We start from the raw sequence: 26,086 nt of genomic DNA, 5'->3' as shown, positions 1-26,086 counted from the left end.
GCCCTAGGCAAATGCCTAAGGCTGCCTAGTGGTGGCTCCGGCCCTGAAAGGGACAGAGGATTTGAGGACGTCTTCATCCACCGAAGATTCGTGGTTAGTTCTTCAAGATTGTTCCATCAAAAACTATGTGAAAGTGCACATAGAAGAAATGATGCTGTTTTGAATGCAAAGGGCATCCCAACTATATATTTGTTTTAGATTTATGTTCATTTACTTTGCAATTTGTTAATCACAAATAATAAACTATTAGCACTTCTTATTTGGAAAGCAAACATACATTGCAGAATTGTTTACAAACCTGGCTAAATAAATATATATATATATATATATATATATATATATATATATATATATATATATATATATATATATATATATATATATATATATATATATATATATATATATATATATATATATATATATATATATATATATATATATATATATATATATATATATATATATATATATATAAACATATCTACCCGGCACTCTGCTTGTGTAGTCAGATAACTTGCTGCGGTGCCATCCAAGGAGCATAGAAGATCCAATACAACATGGGAAGAAGGCGGCACTCTCACAGGCTTGATTCAAAGTTTAAAAGTCCTTTATTGCAGCGGTCCTACGCCGTTACGGAGTTACCTCCGTCATCAGGGACACAATAGCATGCACCAAATACAAACATTAAATACAGAAAAGCAAACATTTACCCCACCCCCCATGTCACTCCCGATTGGCCACACACTCACCCTCCCCCGTCAGCGTCCCGCCGCACACCTGTCAGCCCATGCCGCGATCAGCCCGCAGTAACACACCGGGCGGGGAGCACGTCACTCTCACTGACCTGCTCTTCCGCACCACGTGACCGGACAGGCTGCATCGCGCCATTGGACAATCCACATGCGCGTCATCAACACTGGACGGAGAATGGACGGGCGCAGAGTGTGACCTAATCGGTATCTATGGAAACGATAAACAGACATAAATAAACAGAATAAAATAACGATCAGCAGCGATCTGTCATATAAAAAGCATAAAATTTGGTACTAACGTTTGCACAGCAGTACATTCAATATGAAGATATCCCTACATTTGTAGGATTCAGCATGTTATGCAGGTATTTACGTATAATATATAACATGTAACATAAGCCAGCATAATGGAAGGGCATTCATTGAACGGTATGATTATATTCAAACTATATATTCCTCAAATGTTACAAATACAGAAGTACAGTATAGCGAGATGGGGTCTAAATGAAACACTGGAGCCCCAGAGTCTCATTCAGACCACCAGGAGACATAGTCCCCAGAGAGAAAATCCAACGGCTCTCTCTCTGGAGCAGAATTTTATTCCTATTCCCACCTGTGATGGACAAGGGCACGTGATCAATGATCATAGTGCGTATAGAAGCCACACTATGTTTGAATAATAAACAGTGGCGAGCCACGGGTTGGTCGCTATGTCCACTAAATTGGGCTTGGTGAATAGAAGACCTATGCAAGGCCATGCGCTCCTTGAATGTGCGCTGGGTTTTCCCCACATAGGTCAAGCCGCACGGGCAGGTCAAGGTGTAAATAATGTAAGATGAAGAACAGGTCAGGGGAAACTTAATATAGATTTTATAACCTTTATGAGGGTGTGTAAAAAAGCTCCCCACTGCCATTGACCTACACGTGGTACACCCAAGACACCGAAAACATCCATTTTTTCTGGACAAGAAATGCTGACCTGGATTTTTCTTATCCCAACCCGTAATGTCATATTTGACAATTCTATCCTTAATGCTACTCCCCCTAGTATAGCTGGGGAGCACCCTGGAATTATGTAAAAGCGGTAAATCTCTATCAGTGGAGAGCATTGGCCATAGCTGCTTAACCTTTTTGGTTTTATGCTCAGAACCGATCGAGTATCGATTAACCCAGGGAACACGTTTAGCCATGTTATCTGCGGGCGGACCTGGTTTGGATTGTAAAAGTTGTTCACGGGGCATAGCAAGTACTTTTTCTTTCAAAATGTTTAATTCACATCTAGAATACCCTCTTAGTATAAATTTTTCCACCATAGCTTGTAAAGCAGTGGGGACCTCTTCAGGGTTTGATGTTATCCTTTTAACACGTAATAGCTGTGAATAAGGGAGCCCTTTACGGAGGGGGGTAGGATGGAAACTTTCATTTCTCAATAATGTATTTCTATCGGTCGCTTTCACGAACAAGGAAGTGCTAATTATAGCATCCCTCTTCGAAATTGCGACGTCCAAAAATTGTACATTATCAGTATTCATGGTATAAGTGAACCCGACCACACTGCCACTGTGGGCGTGGTCCACAAACACCTGCTCCAAACTTTCTTTATCTTGATTCCAAAAAATCAAGAGATCGTCAATGTAGCGTTTATACAACAACACTTCAGATCTCAACATAGCGTCCCTGAAAAACATGTTCTGTTCAACGTGATGCATAAAGGCATTGGCATATGCCGGGGCCACTGCTGACCCCATAGCACAGCCTGCCACCTGTAGATAAAATTTACCCTCAAAGAGGAAATAGTTGCTTGTTAGTACAAAAGTCAACAAAATCATGAAAAACTCAATGGGGGGACCCATGTATTCTGTGTCACTCGAAATCAGCGACCGCACCGCCTCCACACCTGCATCATGAGGGATACAGGTGTAGAGGCTGGTGACGTCCGCCGTACACATGACACAATCATTTTCCATTACATTTAATCCTGAAAGATTATCAAGTATCGATAAAAGGGCAGTGGTATCTCTTAAATAAGATTTTAACCTCTGGACACAAGGATTCAAAATTGTGTCCAGATACACAGCCACCGGGTGCATCAAGGACCCCCTGGACGAGATAATGGGTCGTCCTGGAGGGTGCAGAGGGTCCTTGTGCACCTTCGGTAGGGTGTAAAACAAAGGTACCACAGGGTACTCAACCGACAGAGCATGTTTAAATTCCACATCAAGGTACCCATCTCTAACAGCAGTATTCAGAATCGTATCTAACTCCTGTTTAAATACAACAGTAGGATTTTTAGCAAGAAGCTTATAAGTCTTGGAATCCCCCAACTGTCTGAGGCACTCAGACCTATAATCATGGAAGTCTTGAACATGATTAAGGATAGAATTGTCAAATATGACATTACGGGTTGGGATAAGAAAAATCCAGGTCAGCATTTCTTGTCCAGAAAAAATGGATGTTTTCGGTGTCTTGGGTGTACCACGTGTATGTCAATGGCAGTGGGGAGCTTTTTTACACACCCTCATAAAGGTTATAAAATCTATATTAAGTTTCCCCTGACCTGTTCTTCATCTTACATTATTTACACCTTGACCTGCCCGTGCGGCTTGACCTATGTGGGGAAAACCCAGCGCACATTCAAGGAGCGCATGGCCTTGCATAGGTCTTCTATTCACCAAGCCCAATCCAGTGGACATAGCGACCAACCCGTGGCTCGCCACTGTTTATTATTCAAACATAGTGTGGCTTCTATACGCACTATGATCATTGATCACGTGCCCTTGTCCATCACAGGTGGGAATAGGAATAAAATTCTGCTCCAGAGAGAGAGCCGTTGGATTTTCTCTCTGGGGACTATGTCTCCTGGTGGTCTGAATGAGACTCTGGGGCTCCAGTGTTTCATTTAGACCCCATCTCGCTATACTGTACTTCTGTATTTGTAACATTTGAGGAATATATAGTTTGAATATAATCATACCGTTCAATGAATGCCCTTCCATTATGCTGGCTTATGTTACATGTTATATATTATACGTAAATACCTGCATAACATGCTGAATCCTACAAGTGTAGGGATATCTTCATATTGAATGTACTGCTGTGCAAACGTTAGTACCAAATTTTATGCTTTTTATATGACAGATCGCTGCTGATCGTTATTTTATTCTGTTTATTTATGTCTGTTTATCGTTTCCATAGATACCGATTAGGTCACACTCTGCGCCCGTCCATTCTCCGTCCAGTGTTGATGACGCGCATGTGGATTGTCCAATGGCGCGATGCAGCCTGTCCGGTCACGTGGTGCGGAAGAGCAGGTCAGTGAGAGTGACGTGCTCCCCGCCCGGTGTGTTACTGCGGGCTGATCGCGGCATGGGCTGACAGGTGTGCGGCGGGACGCTGACGGGGGAGGGTGAGTGTGTGGCCAATCGGGAGTGACATGGGGGGTGGGGTAAATGTTTGCTTTTCTGTATTTAATGTTTGTATTTGGTGCATGCTATTGTGTCCCTGATGACGGAGGTAACTCCGTAACGGCGTAGGACCGCTGCAATAAAGGACTTTTAAACTTTGAATCAAGCCTGTGAGAGTGCCGCCTTCTTCCCATGTTATATATATATATATATATATATATATATATATATATATATATATATAATGTCCACTGGTAGTCGGCACTCACTATAATGGTGAATTCAGGTGCACATCCACAATCAAAGGTAGATATCCAAAATAACGAGGCACTCTGGTGTAGTGATAAACAAAAGGCTGTATTGTAGCGCCAAGCGCTTTCGGGGTCCAAACGCCCCTTCCTCAGGGCACAGCAACAACAACCAAACATACCCACATGCCCCAAATAAATACCCTTACCTGTCCTGTAGCCGTCCGATTTTCGCGCCAGACGCCGGCGTCCTGCCCGCCGGAAGTCGTCATCTCTGTACTTCCGGTGAGACGCAGTAGCCGTCAGCGGGGAGCGTTCGTGCGTTCCACCCGCCTTCCTGCTTGCGTCCCACTGTCACCATGGACGCGATCTCTCCGGCTTGGTCGTCCGTCAGGCGTCTATATGACACAAACAAAAGGCACGGCAGTTGTTAATGCAGGCGGGCACATTGCATCTAACGGTGCTATCATAGACATAATTGCAAAAGAAACAAATACATAAAGAATACATAAACAAACATTTACATAATGGCTGTAACGTTCAGGAAAACAATGTATTTACAAAGTACAGAGACACCCGATGTCAGATGACAGCAAGGGTCACAAACCAACTCTCCGAGCAGCTTAAGGAATTAGATAGGGGGTCCATAAATAAATAAACCCTCACGTCAAACTGTTCCAATTTATCTTTTCATTGAGACCACCAGGATTGGTAGTCCCAAGTCTAAGAATCCATTGTGATTCCCGAATTAACAATGTTTTTGCCCGGTCCCCTCCCCTAAGGGTAGCTGGGACATGGTCAATCATAAAATAACGGAGTGAATCTAGTGGGTGATTAGCGGCCTTAAAGTGGCGGGCCACCGGTTGATCCACAACCCGACCACCCACTGCCAGCCCAATCGAAGACCTATGTCCCCCCATGCGTTCTTTAAATTTGCACGTGGTCTGGCCCACATAATAAAGTCCACAAGGACAAATTATTATGTAGACCACATTTGTAGAATTACACCCCAACACAAATCTGATGTCATAGGTCTTGTCATTGTGAGGGTGCTTAAAGTTCTTACTGGGGATGAGAAGTTTACAGGTTGCGCAGCCGTTGCATTTATAGCATCCCGGGGCCTTGAAATAGGTGTTAGGACATCTCTTTTTGCCCATCTCGGTGATGTCTGTGCGCACCAATCTATCCCTAAGGTTACTACCACGGGAGAATGCCACAATGGGTCTCATGTTCTTGAACACAGGGAGGTCTTTGTCCGTACTGACAATGGGCCACAGAGCCTTAGTGGCCCTCTGAATCACAGGGTTGGAAGTAGAGAATTTGCAAACTAGTGGGATTATATTATCTTCAGCCCTAGGCTTAGGGGTAAGGAGGTCATTCCTATTGAGACCCAAGACCTGTGTTTTGGTTTCCTCAAGCAAAACTTTGTCATATCCCCTACTTTCGAATTTTTGTACAACCTTGTCAAGGCTAGCAGGGACCTTCTCCCTATCACTGGTGATCCTAGCCGCGCGGATCATCTACGACCGGGGGAGTCCCCTTTTCAGGGCTTTAGGGTGGAAACTGGTTGCCTCTAAAAGGGTGTAATGATCAGTCGGCTTACTGAAAACTCCAGTGTGAATAATACCATCGACAATAGTCAAATCTACATCTAAGAAATTAGCCCTCCTCAAGTCACAGGTGTAGGTAAACTTGATAAAGGGACTTGAGGCATTAATGCCCGTCATCAACAGATTGAACCTTTCGGCCCCCCCTGTCCACAACACAAAGACATCATCTATGTATCTAGTGTACATTAAAATGCAATCACTAGTTGATGGATCTGAAAAAAACAAGTCCTGTTCTGTCTCAAACATGAATACATTAGCGTAGGAGGGTGCCACAGAAGAACCCATGGCACACCCCCTACGCTGCACATAGAACTCCCCATCAAATAAGAAATAATTACGACGGAGAGTCAATTCAAGCAATGACAGAAACAATCGATGGTCAAACTGAGCATTATCAACATTGGTGTTAAGAAACCTCTGCATGGCTCCCAATCCCCCTTCGTGAGGTATCGACGTGTACAAGCTGCACACGTCGAGACAGCACATCAAGGTCCCTTCTGGGACAGCCCCAAGTTCTTTGATTTTCACCAAGAACGACGTTGTGTCCTTGAGAAATGTGGCCTGTAATGGAAGAACAGGTTGGAGGATACTATCCAATAATTGGGACACTGGTTGCAGCAGAGAGTCTCGGGCCGAAATTATGGGCCTCCCTGGTGGTTTAGTGGGATTCTTATGAATCTTCGGAAGTGAATGCTGTCTCGACGTGTGCAGCTTGTACACGTCGATACCTCACGAAGGGGGATTGGGAGCCATGCAGAGGTTTCTTAACACCAATGTTGACTTGAGGAGGGCTAATTTCTTAGATGTAGATTTGACTATTGTCGATGGTATTATTCACACTGGAGTTTTCAGTAAGCCGACTGATCGTAACACCCTTTTAGAGGCAACCAGTTTCCACCCTAAAGCCCTGAAAAGGGGACTCCCCCGGTCGCAGATGATCCGCGCGGCTAGGATCACCAGTGATAGGGAGAAGGTCCCTGCTAGCCTTGACAAGGTTGCACAAAAATTCGAAAGTAGGGGATATGACAAAGTTTTGCTTGAGGAAACCAAAACACAGGTCTTGGGTCTCAATAGGAATGACCTCCTTACCCCTAAGCCTAGGGCTGAAGATAATATAATCCCACTAGTTTGCAAATTCTCTACTTCCAACCCTGTGATTCAGAGGGCCACTAAGGCTCTGTGGCCCATTGTCAGTACGGACAAAGACCTCCCTGTGTTCAAGAACATGAGACCCATTGTGGCATTCTCCCGTGGTAGTAACCTTAGGGATAGATTGGTGCGCACAGACATCACCGAGATGGGCAAAAAGAGATTTCCTAACACCTATTTCAAGGCCCCGGGATGCTATAAATGCAACGGCTGCGCAACCTGTAAACTTCTCATCCCCTGTAAGAACTTTAAGCACCCTCACAATGACAAGACCTATGACATCAGATTTGTGTTGGGGTGTAATTCTACACATGTGGTCTACATAATAATTTGTCCTTGTGGACTTTATTATGTGGGCCAGACCACGTGCAAATTTAAAGAACGCATGGGGGGACATAGGTCTTCGATTGGGCTGGCAGTGGGTGGTCGGGTTGTGGATCAACCGGTGGCCCGCCACTTTAAGGCCGCTAATCACCCACTAGATTCACTCCGTTATTTTATGATTGACCATGTCCCAGCTACCCTTAGGGGAGGGGACCGGGCAAAAACATTGTTAATTCGGGAATCACAATGGATTCTTAGACTTGGGACTACCAATCCTGGTGGTCTCAATGAAAAGATAAATTGGAACAGTTTGACGTGAGGGTTTATTTATTTATGGACCCCCTATCTAATTCCTTAAGCTGCTCGGAGAGTTGGTTTGTGACCCTTGCTGTCATCTGACATCGGGTGTCTCTGTACTTTGTAAATACATTGTTTTCCTGAACGTTACAGCCATTATGTAAATGTTTGTTTATGTATTCTTTATGTATTTGTTTCTTTTGCAATTATGTCTATGATAGCACCGTTAGATGCAATGTGCCCGCCTGCATTAACAACTGCCGTGCCTTTTGTTTGTGTCATATAGACGCCTGACGGACGACCAAGCCGGAGAGATCGCGTCCATGGTGACAGTGGGACGCAAGCAGGAAGGCGGGTGGAACGCACGAACGCTCCCCGCTGACGGCTACTGCGTCTCACCGGAAGTACAGAGATGACGACTTCCGGCGGGCAGGACGCCGGCGTCTGGCGCGAAAATCGGACGGCTACAGGACAGGTAAGGGTATTTATTTGGGGCATGTGGGTATGTTTGGTTGTTGTTGCTGTGCCCTGAGGAAGGGGCGTTTGGACCCCGAAAGCGCTTGGCGCTACAATACAGCCTTTTGTTTATCACTACACCAGAGTGCCTCGTTATTTTGGATATCTACCTTTGATTGTGGATGTGCACCTGAATTCACCATTATAGTGAGTGCCGACTACCAGTGGACATTATATATATATATATATATATATATATATATATATATATATATATATATATAACTATTTTTCTGGAAAAATAGGTGCAGGAACTCCAGGTCTGGGTTTGGCTCGATTAAATAAAAAATAATATATATAATAAAGAGAGGAAGGGAGAGAAAGATGTATATATTGTATTTAGAAACAGAGGCACTCACAGGTGACTTTAAAATAAAACTTTTTTTTATGGAAAGTACATTTGAAGTTCCTGATGATGTCATTTAATTAGAGGTTCAGGAACTGAGTTCCTGCTGGTTCCTGCTGAAAAATAGCACTGTATATATATATATATATATATATATATATATATATATATACACACACACACACACACACACATACTTTATATACTTATACTTAGAGAGGTAGAACTTCCCCATTCATTTATATGCTTGGGTAAGGTTCTGTCTATTTAAGTCTATGAGCCAGCATAACTCAACCCATGAACACAGAAAAGTTTGTGTACAAATCTTGGGCAGTATGCAGTAACATCCGCCGTCCCACTCCCAGAGATACTAATCACATATGCTCTAACATATATGATTAGTATCGCAAAGTGCAGCTCTTGCAGTAAGAGCTGCACTTTGTGAAGCATCCGCCGGATTGTGAGCGGATCCCAAGCGGCTCCCCCCTCCTCCTACCCGGCTGCTGCGTGGTGGGCTCCACCTCCTCCTCCCTGGTGCTGGAAAAGGATGGAGGAGGTCACTGGTCTGGGTAGCACAACACTGCTGTCTGGACACAGTTGAGGGGGCGGTCCCTGCAGGGCGGCGGCGAGTAGCACTAAGAAGCTTATAGGCTTTTATGGGGTATCGCAAGCTTTTGCTAGCGATAGCCCCCTGCAGCGAAAACCCAGCGTGCGGGTTTTTACTGCATACCAAAATGCAGTAACAGGGTTTTATCGCATTTGTCCTTTAGAGCATCCCGCCCTTTGGCTGGTTTCACACACTCCGGCTCCTGCCGGACGGCGAAATCCCGCACGGCCAGGAAGCCGTGCCGCACTCAGTAGTTGTGAATTGACACTATTGTGTCCATTCACACGGGACAGCCACGGCCAGGCCGCATGGTTGCAGCCGGATCCCGCCACTGGAAGGGACGGCTGCCGGGCTGTGGCCATCCCCTCCATGATAAACTGCTGTGTGGTTCACAGCTTCCTGGCCGTACGGGTTTTCGCCGTCCGGCAGCAGCCGGAGTGTGTGAAACCAGCCTTTGTGTGAAAGCTGGTGGAAAAGGATGCAGAGCAATTCTCATGTGTTTGTGAAACAGTGTAGGGATTGGCCAGAAGGGACAACTTTAATGCAGTTTGGTCAGTTTAACAAATTATTGCATTATTTTGGAACAGACATTCCCTGAGTTTAAAGGAAAATAAAATTTGACATGTAATTAAGTTAGTGCAGTGCATAGAATAGGAGGATGAGGGCAGCATGTCGTTGGACGCGCCAGAAGAGAAGGGCAGCCTCTTCTAGCCTGTGCCAGCTAGTGCGGCAGCAGTCTCTCTTCAGCCATGGTTTACATTGTCAAATGGCCGAATTGCGCATGCACTAATGGGCGAACTGCGCATGCACTGGAGATGTTTCACTCTCCAGTAATGTGAAAAACATACCTGGAAATGACCTAGAGCAAGCTCTGTTGTGGAGTTAAATACTGCGTTAATAGGTTTAAAATTTGCTGCAATAACATCCGGTACATTCAAACTACTAAGTTTTCTAAATAGAACCCTAAAAGATAAAAAGAAATCCCACCAGTACTGCTAGAATTGTAACTATACCAGTCTTACCTATCTGCTTGCACAAAATCTTCACTTGCCAGTGCTTTTCTTGCCCCATTCTCAACCACCTTTGCTGCACATGCTTGTGTCCTCACCAACCTGTGCCTTACATACACCCTTCTCACCCACTTTTGACTCACATACATTCTCCTTACTTCAGCTCGTGGTCTTCTCAGCCTTTTGATGAACCTGACCCTACATGATCACTATACTGTACCAACTGCATAACATTGACATTAGAATGTTGTTTATGTGAGGGACAATTAGACAATACTATGACTGGGGTAGAGGGCATGGGATGACAGGGACAAAGGCCCCTATTCTGATTGACATGCTCCCCTGCGTTTACTCAAAGGGGAACGTTTTTTCCCGTCTGCGCATGTGCATAGTCATTTATGCGTATGTGCACCTGCTGCGTGCGAGCGGCAACGGTGAATAGATTATTCGACGGGCGCTCGCACACAACAGTGCGGACGGGGGGCATGGTGCAGCGGGCTGGGGATGCGCCTATGGGAACACCGAGCATTTCATGAGCATTCCCATGAAAACGCTGTACGTTCTCACGGTAATTCCCCGATGACGTGGGTGTGAGGGCACCTGTATCATAGGGGTATGTCAGCTGCCGGCCTACTTCCCGCACAGGGCGCTCACAGAACTGAGACACCACAGAGGTGTCTCAGATCTGCGAGCGCTTGCAAAATCATTCGATGGTCGGCGACCATCAACCAATTTTGTCCCCGCAAGCAAGGCTGCGAATGGATGTTTATGCAAAACATCCATTTGCATGCCTGTGTGGGAGCGCAGCGTGCGAAGAGGGGGCAGCGGCCGTGCGTAGGGCGTTTGGTGGACTTACAGGGCTGTGAAATTTGCAGCCTTGCGAGTCAACCAGAATAAGGGCCAAAATATAATGCAGTTCCTTCTTCTGAAATAAGAAGGAAAGCTATATTATGTTACATTCCTGGTGTGCCCTAACCTTTGATAAATATCTCTGTAATGCTTTCATATAATGTTGGACCCGTCATGTTCAGCATACTTACAGCGAGAGGAGAACTACGATCTGATATGGCAATTTCTACCAATGAAATGTCATCTGCATCCATTGAGGTCTAGAACACATAAGAAAATGACATATGCGTGTGATTACTATTATTGTTAAAGTTATAGAAAAAATATTTATAATAAAAAAAAAATTAAAAGTCAACTCAAAATGACATTAAAGGAGTCCAAACTCTTCAGTAAAACAACTATAAATGGAAACTAATGGGAATAACACACATACACATATTAGATTTAAAATGCCACAAAAAAAAACAAAACAATAAAAGCATATCCTAATGCACACTCCAGAACAGAACAAAAAAAAAAAACCATCAACCTATTAGGCCACAAGACAAATAATGGAAAGGGTCGTTGCTGAGGACCAAAGTGTACCTTTGATATGGACTGTACACAGAGTTGCAAAAATGCTGAGTTACCTTCTCAAAAATTCCAGAGTCATGACTTTTCAGCTTAGCTTTGGATTTTAGGTCATTGGTCTCAGTGGTGTCTTTGCCCATTTCATAGGAAACCTGCCTACTGGCTGGCCTGGAGTTCACACTACTTAAATCAGCTTCAGTATCAGTCCAGCCCTGTAATGTAATGTATTTTATTTATTGAATAAATGGGTAGATGAGAGGGTGACGGATGGAATGTACATGATATAACATATTTACAGAGCTCAGGAACCCAAGTGGTTATCCTGTAAGGTGTGATGTGTGAAACAGAAGGATCCTTGATAGTCACACAAGCACTGAGTTTGCTCTTCATGATAAACTGGATGACATTACTAGAGACCAATCAGTTGGTTTGCATGGGAGAATACACCCTTATACAAATACTCAGGGCTGCCGACAGGGGGGTGCTATGGGTACAACTGTCCCAGGCCCATCCACTCTGACAGAGAGTAGGGCCCAGGCAACAGCCCGCCAGCACCCCCATCCACTGCAGCCGCCCTCCCCAATACACAGCGGCGGACCGTGGGTACTCCGCAACTTGCCGCACATACACAGTCCCCAGGCCCGGCCGGATCATCCCGGGGACATACACAGGCAGTGCAGTGGGCAGCAGGAATGACGTGTGATGACATCACAACACGCATTCCAGATGGAGGAGGGCGACCCTGATTTTAATACGTGGGGGGTTCGATTTTGTCAGTCCCGGGCCCCACAATTTTTAATGGCAGCGCTGCAAATACTCTTAATTGATAAATTTACCTGAAACTATCTTAATTGTATTATTATTATATTTTTTTTTATTATTATATTTGTGAGCAGTAACACTGACATATCAGTGGTACGGTAAATGTAAGCTGACATATCTTTGGAATAACATACAGCAAATGTGGTCCTCAAGGCACCTTAACAGTTCAGGTTTTAAAGATATTCATGTCTCTGCCCAGGTGGTTATATCCAATTGCCTTAGGTACAACTGTTACCAAGCATGGGTTTACTTAAAACTTGTACTGTTAGGGTACCTTGAGGGTGCATTTGGGAATCTTAAACATAGAGTAACACAACATCAAACTACAGATATGTTCTTATACACTGCGTCTTCAGTTATGCCAAACAGCCCATAATGGCACACCAGGTCCTGGGAGATCTGGCAGTGCCATACATTTTTCTCACTGAAAACTAGCATTCAGGGCCTAATTCAGAGATATTCATTAGCACCAAAGAATCGCTTAGTAAATTTCCCCTATAATGTTTACATGTACTGTAGTATGTATAGTGTATAGAATTGTATAATATATTGATGTTCTTACCGATTCGCTATCTGATACAGAAGGAAGACGACTTTTCAGTTTGGTGTGTCCATTGAACTCAGAAGATTGACTGCAATGGCTGGTAACAGTAGAGCGACGAGACGATGGATAGCTGCTGAAGGACCTTGAGTCTTTGCGTGTCACTCGGAGTATGGACCCCAGACATGGAATGTACTTTGCAATTGCCATCCTAGGACACAATAATTAAATGATATTGGTCAAATCTTAAAAAAATTACTGAATTTGACAAAGGTACACATATTGCAATGCTTTAATGACTGTAAATGTGTGCCTATTTGCATTATTGGGGCAGTATGGATGGTGTAATGGTTAGCATTATTGCCTCACAGCGCTGAGGTCATGGGTTCGATTCCCACCATGGCTCTAACTGTGCAGTTTGTATATTCTCCCGTACTTGCGTGGGTTTCCTCTGGGTACTCCGGTTTCCTCCCACAATACAAAAATATACTGGTAGGTTAATTGGCTCCCAACAAAATTAACCCTAGGATGTCTGTGTGTGCGTGTACATGTGTTAGGGAACATAGATTGTAAGCTCCACTGGGGCAGGAACTGATGTGAATGTTTAACTATACTCTGTAAAGCGCTGCGGATTATGTATGTGCTATATAAGTAACTGTTAATAAATTAATTAATTAATTATATTCAATAAAAAAATTAAAACTGAACGTGCTGCTTCCCAAGAGATAATCTTCTTTTGGTAGAAGTCCATAACAATCCAAACAATACTATAAGTTCACAGTTGACCCCTTTTTTTATATAAATTGTCCAATGGTGTGCACCACCTAGAGTTTCCAACCCAATAACGATTCTAATATTTTAGAACGAAACCCCCAAAAGAAAGAAATCATCCCCAAATAAAGCAATTAGCAATTCTACCATTATATTTTTTATTTACAATATTAAAATGTCATCCTCACAATTCACATATTGTTTTGGCCTCTCTTTAAGGATGTTGCTTAGTCTTTAGCAACATAAATAAACCCTTTTGGGTAGGAGCTCCTTTTAGAAGCAATATAGTCTTTGTCGTAGAGTGTAACTCCCAATTTAAATACCCAGTGTGTTTTGTCATATAATTGACTTCTTCTGGGTTGTTCCTATATTTGCTTTTATGTTCAAGGAGGTTTCCTAGGTATTTAAAGCAGCCACATATATTTAATTTTACTTATGATTCCAATGAATGGATAAATATCCGCTATACAGTAATCTCTTCCAAACAGCAGTTTTTTGTCAGAATCTCTGTGTCTACCATGTGCAGTACGGATGGTGTAATGGTTAGCAATTCTAGCTTACAGCACTGAGGTCATGGGTTAGATTTCCACCATGGAAGTACAGGGAGAATATACAAATTGTCAAACTGTGCGGAATTTGTATATTCTCCCTGTGCTTGCATGGGATTCCTCCGGGTACTCCGGTTTCCTCCCACAATCCAAAAATATACTCGTAGTCTAATTGGCTCTCAACAAATTAACTCTAGAATGTCTGTGTGTGGTATGGTGTGTATGTGGTAGGGAATATAGATTGTAATCTCCACTGAGCTGGTACTGATGTGAATGTTCAAATATTCTCTGTAAAATCGCTGCTGAATATGTGTGCGCTATAAAAGACACTGTTAATAAATAACAAATTGCTTTTGACAGTAGGAGGGCTGCGATGCATGCAGCCGCTACCGCTGATCCTCCTGGTCCCAGCCACACACAGGCGCAGTGTACTATGATGACAGGTGCCAGGAATGGCGCATGCGCAGTACAAGCCTCTGTACTGTGCATGCAGCCAGCTTCTATGGGCTGCTTCGGCAACATCCCATAGAAGGGGATGATTCCCATTTAATTATGTACAACTTTAAATCATGGTATGCCATTAAAAGAGACAAATTATCCCAATTTCACACACTATGAAAATGCAACAAGAAGTGCAATGCATGGTTTTCACTCAGCGGCAAATTGACTAAGATGGGAGTTCTATTGAAGATGAGATGTTGCTATGGACAACCAATTAGATTTTATCTATTATCTTATAGAAGGTGCTAAATAAAAAATAAGAAGAATCTGATTGGTTGCTGTGGGCAACATCCCATCCTTAATAGTACACACACCTTAGTAAAATTACCCTGTGTTTGCACGGAGGACCGATTTTAAAGAGGAGGACCGATTTTAAAGATTTTAAAGCTCATATTTGCTTATGCGCATTTGCAGTGCTTCTGTGTGGGTGCTTTCTGAGACTTGCATAGTCTCTGAGGTGCATGCACGTGCGGGGGGTGGGGTGGGGGGGGGGGGGGGGGGAAAGGAGGTGGGCAGGGGGCATTTGCAAAAAGCTGGGTGCGCAAGGAGAAATGCTTGCTGTCCCCATGCCAACAACCTGCCTGCCGGGGGTGGGCAGTTGATGTCACAGGACGAACTAACACTGCTTAGCAAACCAACCAGAATGACCCCCAAAGGACACATACCTTGTGTACACCACTACTAGCAGGACCCAATTGCACATGAGCAGAATGGGTTCTGTGCTAAATGCTGAACATTAGTACTTTGCGCACTGTATCATAGGGACAACAAACTTGAATGACCCCCTATGCATAGGTAAAAGATGCATAAAATCAAAAGAACAAAGTTGTGCACCACATTTCCTATCAAATAGGGCAAAAATGCTAGTTAAATGAGCACACGTGTAGTACTGCTTTAACATTGCAAATACTAGGTCGCACCGGAGATTTGAGTATGTGTCCACGACCCGGCATTTGCGATAACTACGGGTCACTCACAACGTCAACGACCAAGCTTATTGCTGGGTCGCTGATGTCAACCGGGGGCAGGGTTGTATCAGCAGTGCATTAGGCAGGGGTGGAGTAGGGGGCAGCACTAAATAACGCTGCTGGCTCCTCCATAGAAGTGAACGGGACCTGGGTAACTCGATCCGGGTTCCCCGTTCACACTGCCCAGCAACCTGTGTCTGACCCAGGTAAAAGCCTTTTTTTTTACCCCGGTCGGATTGCCGGGTTGCTGGACCCAGGATTTTCACAAGGCCCTTTCACACTGCACAGTGACCCGGGTTGATCTGGTAACAACCGGGTCGAACCCGGGTAATTTCTGCAGTGTGAAAGGGGTATAAGTGGGACAACAGGCAGAATTACATCATCGAATTGAATTGTGTCATCTTCGCCTTGTCCTCACTGCGTAATCTGCAATTTGTGGTATTGCAGCAATGCTTGTAGGATGGGATGAACCACATCAGTATTCCCCCACAGCGGCCACCTGCATCTCCTCTCTGGGAACATTCTTGGAGGGGAGATGAAAAAGGAGGCAATTGTGATATACTATATACAATACATACACATTGTTATTGACTACCTACAGCAGAAGGAGACAAAGGGCCGGATGTAACTAACCACTCGTGGTACATCCCCCCACCCATGTAATAACACATGCAATTAGCAATCCAAATGGAAGTTCTTCCTATAAGGCTTGCCCTATGCGATGGTTGCTAGTCCCTGGACTTGCGGATCTGTGACCTTGGAGTCCCACTGCACATGAGCATACAGAGTGACACTGGTGATCGCAGGGAATGCACTGGGCTACAGAGAGATGTCAGCTCCAGCTGGCATTACCCTCCACACCGGAGCCCTGCCAGAGGGGCTTTAATAAATTCAGAAATGCAGTAAAAACTCAGAAAACGGGTTTTAATGCCTTTCTTCTTTAGTACTACCTGCTCAAAATGAGAGATTTAGCCATAATACAATGTAATACAATGTGCCAATTAGGCGCAAGAGCATATAGCCTATAACATTAGGGGCATTTTAGCAGAGACAGGTGCTATGATAGAAGCGTGGCACTGTGACGTGTTAGATGTAATACAGTCACTTCTGGGTCAAAGACCTGTTTCGCCACTGCTCATGAGCTGCTCATGCTTATGAACCGCATAGCCAATGGGCCACTATGGCTGACACTCATTGAAAGCAGCGGAAGCTGATATTTACTCTTTCACATTAACTATTGTCTTCCATGACATTGTTGAATAGACATCCCAACCTGTCTTAAAGCCAGAAAAGGTCTGTACTGCTGATATTGCCACAGTCATTTTCATTTAGCATGCAGCTTGTTTTTATTTCCAAAAAAAGCTTATTTTTAGATCACACGATAAGATCTTTAATCCTAGGTAAAACATAAAATGAAGTTATAAGAGCGTGTTTCATATCTTATTCTCTTAGACATGAGCAATTGTCTTCTGGGTGGAATGCCAAGAGAGATTTTCAGAATTATGGGCAGAGAATAAGACGGATGCCTCTCATGCACCACATTGCCCAAAATGGGAGGAATGAAGCCTCCTGGACTGGAGAGAACATTTACTTTAACAGCAAAGCATAACAAGATATTCCTAACAAATAATTGATGTAAGTATCGCCAGTGATAATAGTGTTATGGCTAACTGTAACGGATACCCCTTTTACACTGCCACAAAAACCCGGGTCATCAGCGGGTCAGACCCGGGTCAGTGTCAGTGAAAATGGGTCATACCGTGTCCCTTTACACGGGACTTCTACCCAGGTCCTGACCTGGGTAGAACACGGCTAGGACCTGGGTAGAGGGCGGTGTAAACAGGTACGCCGGGTCATCCAACCCAGCTCTCGTTTACATCAATGGTGGACGTACAACCTACGGACCACAGCGTCTACAGGTTAGATGGGGGGGTGGGGGGCACACACAGCCTCCGCTGTGTCAACATATTGACATTCAGTTCCCACTTTCCAGCCCCTCAAGTGAAAGTGTGGAGTGGTGTATTAGTAGTTCCACAGCAGCAAGATGTATTAATTACAAGGATGTCTTCCTCCTAGATATCCTTCATTTTGTGATAAGCAGACTAGGTGGCGCCCCATAGATCTCAGCACCCTAGGCAGCTGCCTAATGGTAGAGCTGGCACTGAATACTATATACAGCCATCAGATACCACACAATAGGCATGGGCTAAAAAAGCACATTGTAATTGGATAAAATGGGAGGTAATTACATATGTATGCGTCCGGATCTGTTTATGAGATTTGCCATAGTCCACACACTGCTGATAGCGACACACCAATAACACAGAAACCAGCCCTCCATAAAGTACACAATATGTTTGCTTGCTGTAATACATACCTATATTTTGGATGAGTGATGGCGTAGATAATGGGATTGTGAATGGCAGACGCCTTTGCAATTACTGCAGGTACAGAGTTCATGTACGGAGTTAAGATATTCGAATATCTGTGGTGAAAGACATCACAATCAGAAAACATCATTAAGAGGTTAATGTAAGTTCTAAAAGCTTTTTAACCCTGTTTAAATGATCATAGCCGTAATAATGACAGAAGATTCATCAGTAGACACAGCTGCAGACCTGTAAGCACACACTCTTTCTTATACTACAGTACAGCTATGAATCCATTTTGATGCAGGCTGCAGCATGCACAATATTTATACTGGTGGGTGGTACATGTTCTTTTAAATCTGAAGAAAAATTACATCCAGCTAAAACGCTTGTTTTCATTTCAATCTGCAGCCCAGAGCCTCAGTGCATGGTCTAGCCCAGCGGTTCCGAGTCTTTTTCTCTCTCCCGTTGATTAGTCTTTTCCTTTATGAGTACCTCCACCTCTCAATTTGAAATATCCACAGTACGTACAAAAGTAAGAAGTATGCGTGTCCTTATATTAAGGAGTAGCGGAGGAGTAGTCTGCGGCCAGGAATCAGGTCCCTCTCTGTCTGGGAACGGACTGTGTACTCCGGGGTCCCACTAATGCCTTTTGGATTAATGCTCCTGCTTCCTTCACCCATGTAAATAGGGGACAGGTGATCACTGATGTGTGAGGGCAGCGCAGGTAGCTCCCAGTGGATCGCTGGTCAGGTAAAAGCATGAGGAGATGCTGATGACATGGTATGGTAATGGGAGACTTCTTTCGCTATCGGGATACTTTTTCCATTATGAATATTAATTTCAAGTGCACCCAACTGGTCTGCAGAGCAATGTTCCCTCTAATTTTACGAAGGCTGTGTGCGGCCAAAGATTTTGGCTGTGCAACTTTGGAAGGAAATTTAAATTTTTGTGCGTCACTTATATATTACTGGAAAATGACGTTCAGCATTTGTGTTAACTTTACTTCAAAATGATACTAAACATTTAAACATTCAAAACACAGCACACAATGTAGTTAATGGGTAAAACACACATTAATTGAGTCCACAACTGCACAAATGGACCACTGCTGCTTTGTGCGCTCTGTTGTAATGTCTGTGCGCACGATTGTCGAATTGTGTGCGCGCGCACGCGCGCACAGCTTAGAGGGAACACTGCTGCAGAGTACCCACAGAGGAACAAGTACCCCCGGTTGGGAACCACTGGAGTAGTCCCTCTCCAATACTAGAAAGAACCCAAAATAAAACCTTGCACAGTCGCCGAAAAACAGCATAGTCTCTGGGCTGCATCAACCGCATCTCCGGGTAGTAGCAAAATGAAACTGGAATAATAAAAGCAGAAGAGGCTTCCCATGAGAAGTGCTCCCTGCTAATGGAAGCCTGGAATTGCAGTCCTATGGAAAGACACCCCCCCCCCCCCCCTTACAACCACACACACACCTCCAAGAAGGTGTTATTTCATTATTTTAAATAAGATGCTGGGAGCACAGCAATTGTAGTCTGAGCATGAACTTTGTGCTCTCTGGTGTTTGCCACATAAAGAAGTGGGGCCATGGTATAAAATTAAAACAAAAATCTCATTAGTAGTAGCCCAATGGCCAGTAGCCGGAGAAGGGGGGCATTAACTTCGATGAACCCCACATGGGGTGGAAGTATTTTTTTATTCCCTGATATCCACACCATACCAGTAGGTGAGCAGGAAGCAGGATGGCATTCGTCTTACAGAACTATGCCACCTTTCAATGAATAGAGGGCATTTATTAATTATTTCCTGGGCAGTAGGGTGATGGCAATAATACAAATATTATCTTTTATTATTAGTAGTAGTTGTAGTAGTATTATAAATAAATTCATTATTTTGGCATAGCTGGGCCCAGTTTTATCAGCTAAATAACTGCAACCTGGCTCTATAGCAACAGACACTAAGGGGTTTATTCTGGTTCGTGCGGCTGGGCCGTACGCGTACGTTCCGGGTTTTTTTTTTATCTGCGCATGCGTACCATCTCCAATGCGCAGGCGCGACCACTCCACAACGCTTACGGATGGGTCTTTCCGTGCGAAAAAACCTGTACGCGAGAGTACAGGGGGGTGTGCACCAAAAATGTACGGTGCTACTACCGCTCGATCGGCGAAAACACCGTTCATTTTCGGACACAAAACAGGCGGCCGCCACCGCCACCTCAAACCACCCCTACAGAAACCGCATGACAGCGGACGCCTGGGTCTGCTAATTAACGCTGATTACTACTCAAACACATACACCTGAATGTAATAAGCAATGCTGCAGCCTATTAAGTCCAAACCATTATTTCACTACCTGCAAGCCACACACAGCACTCAAACACATTGGAAGCTTATCTTTCTATACTTCTCTACATTTAAAGGTTTGTTTAATTTAAGGTAAGAATCTTTTAAAGACCTGCTTATATATGCTAAGGTAGGTATTTGTTAAACAGTTATACACATTCACTACGTGTTTTCATATTTTTTACACAGTAGCACACTCAATCTACACAAGTCGACATGTGTCAACGTGTTCACTCTAATACAAACATATGTTTTGTATTTACTGTATGATACAAATACATAAACCACATCTAACAGCTACAAAGGATGTTTCAGCAATGTTTTCAGCCCATGGCCACTATTTTGCACACAATCTTTGTATGGTACCCAAAATACAGAACTCTACCACTTTATGATCTGCTATGAATTTAATAAACAATAGAGACCCATCCGTGCACGGTGGCGTATGCTCAGATAGCCGCAAGAAGTCGGTGGGAAGACGGACGAGAGACGTCCGTTAACGGTGGCGTACGCTCTGTTGTACGCCAGTTGTCGGAGTCTAAGGGGTGATCCGTCCGTGTACGTTGGCGTACGCTCAATTGTACGCCACCCCCCTTTGTCGGTGTTTGTGCCCATACGTATGCGGCTGTTTTGTGGGTGGACTTTAGCTCAACGGCCGCGTACGCTGATATGGAACGTACGCACGTTTGGCCGCACCAACCAGAATAACCCCCTAAAAGGGGTGATGTATCAATCCTTCTAAAGATCTATTTTCCTGCATTTCGCTGAGCACTGCTGAGGTTACTCTTACCACTTATTGCTTGGATGCCAGTTATTTATTAAACTAAGTGGTAGTTTTAAAAGGATTTTTATTTTAGTTTTTAGTTCCCTGACTTTAATATCCAATCAATGTAAGCTAGCATGCAAGATGAGCTGATATAGGGACGTATTCAATTGGTGCCGATGCTTACGAAAGTTGGACATATCGCCACTATTCACCTATAATAGGCTGGATTTACATTCGACCTATTCAATCTATTCGGTTGTGAATCAGCGAACGCTTCCCCCTCTTTTCCCCAATGCAGATGTTATGGCAGTGGTGGTGTCAACACATGAACTGCTGATGTACCACTACGTATATGGTGTAGCAAGGTGTTAAGTGCAATACACAGGAGTAACAATATTCAAAAGGTGGTTCACAAAATAAATGATACTGTTTGATGCCCACAAGAGTTTAAGGAGAAACAGCCACACAATGACCTCTCCAAAGTAAAGGCTAGGTGGAATACCCAATACACTGGAGGAGGTGAATGACTATTGTGTGGGCTGCCAAGTTACAGCCAAGCTCTGGGTCTGTAAGGTGACACCACAGATCCCAGCAGCCTGCCTAAGCTGTAACCAGAGAAACTCCAGAGGCAAACAAACACACACAGGCTGAGCAGTTTCTATCCTAGCTATCTAGCAAGGATTCTAACTGACAGACACACACTTGCTAAACAGTTTCTATCCTGACTAGCTAGCAAGGATTCTAACTGACAGACAAACACAGGCTAAACAGTTTCTATCCTGACTAACTAGTAAGGATTCTAACTGAACTGGCAGAGATTCAAAGTAACACTGACAGGAAGCTGTGAGACAAATTCAGCAGCACTTGTCTAGCCAGAAAGGAAGACTTATAAAGCAGGTGCTGCCCACGCCCCCACTCAGACATCACAGACTGTGAGCACCAAAACCAGGGCCGGAGTTCCTGCTGTGAACAGACTGCCTGTCACCACTGCAACAGCAAAAACCCGGACCGGAGTACATGCTATGCTCAGGTTACTTACTAACAGCAGCTTTGACTCTTTAGAAAGTTGAATCTGCATTAGCCAAAACTGCCGCTAAATTGTGGCATTTGTGGATCCACGGATGCATTGAATAGGTATATTCTAATTTTTCTGCCTGTCCTATACTGAAGATTAGTTTGTAAATGAGAACCACATGCAGTCTCCTACTATAAACCTCTCTTCAATGTATTATGAGTATATGTTAGAGCAGGGCTGCCATCAGAAATTGTGGGATTGACAAAATATGCAGAGCCGCTTCGTCAAACCTCCAACGTGCTTGCTGTGACCACCAGTGTCTGCAGCTCTGGCCACACTGTTCGACTGCTACATTGCTTCTAGGGAAATGTGAACTTTATTTATGACAAATTATACTGGATAGACCGCCCGACTGAGAACTAGAGTCCCAGCGGTCCCAGCAGTCCCCCTAACGGTGGCCCTGGATTAGGGTAAGGGTAAAATACTTACCTGAAAGCCTTCAGCATTCTCAGCATTGGGATTCCACAGCCAGGACTCCTACCACCGGGATCTTATACCCAACCCGTATAATTGAATAGTAAAATCTATATGTTAGTGGTTGGAAAATATGTATGTAATGAATATATGATAACAAGTTCAATGTCTAGGTGAAATGCTATGGTGGAGTTTATTTACTTAAGATTGGAGTTCTATTGCAGATGGGATGTTGCCATGGCCCATAGCAGCATCCCATCTGAAATAGAACTCATATTGTAGTAAATAAACTCCAGTGTGAGCAGTGTCCCAGAGTCAATGTCAATTTTAGCCTAGCACCCGTCGTGAAGGGGTATCAAATGCGGGTTTCAGAGGAACATGTCATGCCAGGCACTGCATGGCCAATTACAGATTTCCTCCCTGCCTCCTCAAGCCGGGGATAAAGTTTGTCCACATTGAACTGTTTGCCTAGATATTAGCCTTCTTTTATATCATTAATCTACATCTGAAGGATATCAAACACGTAATCAGGATTCATGGTATTTCTTGAACCATACATAATAAGTAATTTACATCTAAACTCACCGGCTGGGAGAATGGCAACATATAGTAAGATTTTTCCTTTATCTTGCAATATATCTATATCATAAACATAATTGGGAAACTTACCCAGCGAAGGCCACCAGAGCTACAGTTGAATAAGGTGACCATGAAATAACATAGAGAAGGATGACGATCAGAGCGATTTTTGCCATCTTCCACTCATTCTTCATTTTCTGATATTGCTTATGGGATTGCTTGTTGTCATCTGAGCCTATTTTCTGAACAGCCCTGTTATAAGTAAAGTGGTATTATAAAATAAAAGTAAATAGTTAAGAACCTTCTTCAAAGCATTACACAACAGTAATTAGTGAAGATGTATGAAACACTGGGGCAGATGTATTAAGCTTTAACAAGAGATAAATGCTAGGGTGATAAACGCACAGCCAATCAGCTCCTTACTGACTTTTTTCAAACACAGCCTGTAACATGGCAGTTAGGAGGTGATTGGCTGGACGTTTATCTCTCTTTGGGCCAGATTATCTAAGCTTCAAAAGTGATAAAATGGATAGTGATAAACAGCCAGCCAATCAGGTCCTACCTGCCATGTCACAGACTGTGTTTGAAAATTCTCAGGCAAGAGCTGATTGGCTGGCTGTTTATCACTCTCCATTTTATCACTTTTGAAGCTTAGAGAATCTGGCCCTTTATCACCCTTGCATTTATCTCTTGTTAAGGCGTAATACATCTGCCCCATTGAGAGAGATAGAGAGATAAAGTGTACTAGATTGTAAGCTCCTCCGAGCAGGGCCCTCTTCCCTCCTGTTGTCAAAGCCCACTTCTCTTCACATTTCACTCACAGCTCTCCTATACTCACTCAGTGACCATCTTCGTCTGCATACCCATCTCCATCATTGGCCTCAAGCCTCTAGTTGTATGTTGATTGAGTCCTCACTACTTATATTTAAGCTGTAATGTGTATTGAACTGTGGTGCTCTTTATTTGTACTCTAGTTTTGTTATTTATTCAATGTTATGCCAAGCTTTGTCTCCCTGTATTGTTCCTTTGTACGGCGCTGCGAAACACTTGTGGCGCCTTATAAATAAAATAATAATAATAATAATAAAGTGGAGATGATGCCCCAGCAATCAGCTTCTGGCTATCACTGATCCAGCCATGCCTATAAAATGACAACCAGAAGCTCATTGGTTACTACGGACAACTTATCTCCCTTGAAAGTATGATACAGTACTGTAGAAATAAAGTAAATTGTATAGTGTGCCAATTTGCGACTTTGTCCTGCATTCTGTTCTTTTGGGTCAGGCTTCCCATTTACTGTTGATTGGTACAAACTCCTTTATGAGAGGTCAGTGGTACATGTGCTAAGCTTCAAAAAGTGATCAAGTGTATGGAGATGAAGAACCAGCCAACCAACTCCTAACTATCATGTTACAGGTTATATTGGCCTGATTGGCTGGTAGTTTATCTCCATCCACTTGATCACTTTTTGAAGTTTAGTCCATCTAACCCACAGTCTTTATATGCCCCAGGACCGGTGCTATAGTGAAGCTTCACAGCAGTGTAACTCATTGACATTGGTTAATGCTTTAAACCTCTTCTCTACTTTAAAACTTTACTAGCATAGTAATAAATGACATCATAGACATCATTACAACATGGTAATAAATGACATCATAGACCACATTGCTTTATGTAACCTGACATTTTTGGGAGTCTACCCCCTGTATTGTTTAGGATTATTTGAGTTTTTCCCATTTGAATAATTGTCTCCACACAATTGCAAACTATGTGCATGAGTGTAAACAAACAGCAGAACATTCAAGGTTGAACAACATTGACAAGTATGTGATGTATCTCAAAAAGGTCCCTCAGCAATCATAATAAAGGTTTAATGAGAGTGGATGCATAAATGACATAGGTGGATATGTTGGGTGGAATTGTATAAGAAGTGTAGGTACTTGTTTCCTAGCAAGGCCACAATCGTTGGGATCGTGTACCTTTAAGTTAAGGTACACGATCCCAACGATGGACCGGATTTCGTTTGAAATCAGGTCCATTTTGCCGGCAAAGGTAAGAAATCGGGGGCATCGCGTCGGTCGGACCATTAACATTGGTCCCGATGCGACCGACGCGATGCCCCCCGATTTTGCCATAGGCTTCAATGTTAAAATATTTTTAACATTGAAATCGTGAGCATCTCGTCGGTCTTGTGCCATTATAATGGCACAAGATGAGATGGACTTGATTAAGTCCATCTCACATTGAAAAAAATGTGAAAAAATGTGAAATGGGCCAATATGACCCATTTCACATTATATATGGCCCCATCGTCACCCCACGATAGACGCCAACCCGAAGCGTGGCGAGCGCAGCGAGCCCGTGAGGGTCAGCGGTGCGCGTCCTCCGACCTTTTCATTCCCCTACTATTCACGTCGGCGTGGAGTTGAGAATATATAGTGTGGCGAGCGCAACGAGCCACCAAGCCCGAAGCGTGGCGAGCGCAGCGCGCCCCGCGTGGGGACGCGTATACCTGTGAAGTTATACGCGTTCCCTCGCGGGGCTCGCTGCGCTCGCCACGCTTCGGGCTCGGTGGCTCACTGCGCTCGCTACACTATATATTCTCAACTCCACGACGACGTGGATAGTAGGGGAATGAAAAGGGCGCACCGCCGCCCCTCGCGGGCTCGCTGCGCGCCCCAAGCTTCGGGTTGGCGTCT

At 44.0% G+C, this 26,086-nt stretch overlaps 1 protein-coding gene across 4 annotated transcripts in view; it reads right to left on the bottom strand.

Moving 5' to 3' along the window:
• Positions 1 to 26,086, bottom strand: part of OPN4 (opsin 4) — a 93,815-nt gene that overhangs the window by 6,305 nt on the left and 61,424 nt on the right. For 3 of the 4 annotated variants that reach the window (XM_083146345.1, XM_083146347.1, XM_083146348.1), the window contains 5 exons: positions 23,478 to 23,639; positions 18,214 to 18,321; positions 13,070 to 13,259; positions 11,745 to 11,897; positions 11,307 to 11,375 (listed from right to left, as the gene is read on the bottom strand). In XM_083146345.1, the coding sequence (XP_083002471.1) occupies positions 11,307 to 11,375; positions 11,745 to 11,897; positions 13,070 to 13,259; positions 18,214 to 18,321; positions 23,478 to 23,639 (682 nt within the window). The remainder of the gene's footprint in view (positions 1 to 11,306; positions 11,376 to 11,744; positions 11,898 to 13,069; positions 13,260 to 18,213; positions 18,322 to 23,477; positions 23,640 to 26,086) is intronic. The other variant, XM_083146346.1, reaches the window with a different exon arrangement.

Source organism: Crinia signifera, chromosome 6 (assembly GCF_055691185.1).
Source record: "Crinia signifera chromosome 6, ASM5569118v1, whole genome shotgun sequence".
NCBI lineage: Eukaryota > Metazoa > Chordata > Amphibia > Anura > Myobatrachidae > Crinia > Crinia signifera.
The sequence above is the reverse complement of the archived record's forward strand: the minus strand, read 5'-3'. Positions and strand labels throughout refer to the sequence as shown.